Here is a 2,472-nt window from a genome sequence, read left to right as displayed (position 1 = left end):
GAAGGTTTGATTTGGAATCCCAGTTTAAGGGCTCTGTCCATCATGGCAGGGAAGGCAGGCATTGAGAGCAGCCATAGTAATAGCTGCAGGAGCTTGCCACGCTGGTCACATGGCCTGCAGTCAGGAAGCAGAGAGAGCAGAATGCAGACATACAACTGGCCTTCTCTTTTGTATATAGTCTAGGCCCCCAGGCATGGAATGATGCTGCCCATCTTTAGGGGGGTCTTTTCACCTCAGTTAAACCTATCTGGAAACATCATTGCAGACGGAGAAATGTCCCCCTAAGTTATCTTAAAAGCTGTCAGGTTGGCATTAATCTTAACCATTACAGTTCTTTCTTCTTTCTTTCTCTTTATTTTTTTAAGATTTATTTATTCCAATTTTAAAGTGGGTCATGGTGGTGCACACTTTTGGTACCTGTACTTGAGGGGTATAGGCAAGCAGATCTCTGAGTTCAAGGTGACCTTGATCTACAGTGCACCCAGAGCTACAGAGAAATCCTTTCTTAGTGGGAGGAGGGAGATTTTACAATCTTGTATTTTGATGGAACCATTTGAATGCAATACCCACAGAGACCAGAAGAGGGCATTCGATCAACTCTAACTGCAGTTATAAACGGTTGTCAGCTGCTTTTTGGGTGCTGAAAACCCAACCCAACCAAGTTCTTCTGGAAAAGCAACCAGTGTTCTTAAACCAGGCCACAGTCACAGTTTCTTAAAAGAATCTTCTGTTGCATAAATGACCAGGGACACAATGATTGCTGGGCAGGGTTTAGAATGTGACCCAAGGATTGATATGTCCTTCATGGGTGTATCAGCTACTGTGGTGGTTTGGAAGAAAATGACCCCCCCCCATAGTAGCACTATTATGGGTATGAATTTGTTAGAGTAGATGTAGCATTGTTGGAGGAATTGTGTCACTGTGAAGGTGGGCTTTAAAGTCTCCTTTTTTGCTCGAGCTACACACAACATAGCCCACAGCTGCTTCTACTGCCTGCGGATCAAGATGTAGAACTCTTAGCTCCTCTGAACCATGGCTGTCTGCACACCACCATGACGATAATGAGCTAAACCTCTGAAACTGTAAGCCAGCCCCAACTAAATGTTTTCTTTTATAAGAGTTGCCCTGGTCATAGGCAATAGAAACCCTAACTGAAACAGCCACTTACCTCTCTCCTATGCGTTCATATCCAGTATCCATTTTTCTTTGGGTCTTTGGTCTTGTGTGTGGATTGCTATGAACTCTTCATATATTCAAAGAATCAGGCTTTTGTGTATGAAGAATACCAAGACATTTCTCTTGTTTCTTGCTTAGCTTTTATTTTTGTCTATGAGAGTTATTGGTTTGGGAGAGACTTCTTTTGAATACCAATTTCAGAGTTTGCAGAAATATTTAAATAATCAACCTTATTATTTGTAGTGTTTCCACTCCGTGTCATATTTAGTACAGTCTTGTTCATTCAAGCTTCAAATGTACCTGTTTTCTTCTAGATAGTTGAAGTTCTGTGGCATTTCCTTGGGAGTTGGAGTCACTGACCCTCCTTTGGTTGAAAGAAGTGATCCAGCTCTTCCTGTAAGCAGCCAGAGGTGACCCGTGAAGATGGTTCACTACTCTCTTGACCCAGAAAACCCTACAAAATCATGCAAATCGAGAGGATCAAACCTTCGGGTTCACTTTAAGAACACCCGTGAAATGGCCCAGGCCATCAAGGGTATGCATATCCGAAAAGCCACCAAGTATCTGAAAGATGTCACTTTGAAGAAGCAGTGTGTGCCATTCCGACGGTACAATGGTGGAGTCGGTAGGTGCGCCCAGGCCAAACAGTGGGGCTGGACACAGGGTCGGTGGCCAAAAAAGAGTGCGGAATTTTTGCTGCACATGCTGAAAAATGCAGAGAGCAATGCTGAACTGAAGGGTTTAGATGTGGACTCTCTGGTCATTGAGCACATCCAGGTGAACAAAGCACCTAAGATGCGCCGACGAACTTACAGAGCTCATGGCCGGATTAACCCATACATGAGCTCCCCCTGCCACATCGAGATGATCCTCACTGAAAAGGAACAGATTGTTCCAAAGCCAGAAGAGGAGGTTGCACAGAAGAAAAAGATATCCCAGAAGAAACTGAAGAAACAAAAACTTATGGCACGGGAATAAATTCAACATGAAATAAATGCAGATAAAAGTAAAAAAAAAAAAAAGAAGTGATCCAAGGGGCCTTTGTCAAATGGTTCCCCCTTGTTTGCAGCATGGCCTGTTGATGAAGTGAGAGAAAGAGCAACAGAGCCATCTCTTCACCACCGTGGAGACCAGCTCAACCTTAGGTAGCCCTCATGCATGTGATTCTGTTCGTTTCTGAGATTGGATCCTCTTTGATGGACTCTGTCTCCACACCAGTCCACAGAGAGTTAACTCCAAACATGGTCCAACATTTAAGGATTTAACGGGTATGTTCCCCTGTTTAATTTTTTTATT

General features: G+C 43.5%; 1 protein-coding gene across 1 annotated transcript; it reads left to right on the top strand.

Moving 5' to 3' along the window:
* The first annotated feature begins 1,588 nt into the window (after positions 1-1,588).
* LOC130875942 (60S ribosomal protein L17-like) lies at positions 1,589-2,171 on the top strand. Its single transcript, XM_057772263.1, has one exon. The coding sequence runs from the start codon at positions 1,600-1,602 to the stop codon at positions 2,152-2,154; it is 555 nt and encodes a 184-aa protein (XP_057628246.1). The 5' UTR covers positions 1,589-1,599; the 3' UTR covers positions 2,155-2,171.
* Positions 2,172-2,472: the final 301 nt, after the last annotated feature.

Source organism: Chionomys nivalis, chromosome 6 (assembly GCF_950005125.1).
Source record: "Chionomys nivalis chromosome 6, mChiNiv1.1, whole genome shotgun sequence".
NCBI classification, from domain to species: Eukaryota; Metazoa; Chordata; class Mammalia; order Rodentia; family Cricetidae; genus Chionomys; species Chionomys nivalis.
This window is presented reverse-complemented; position numbering and strand designations above follow the sequence as displayed.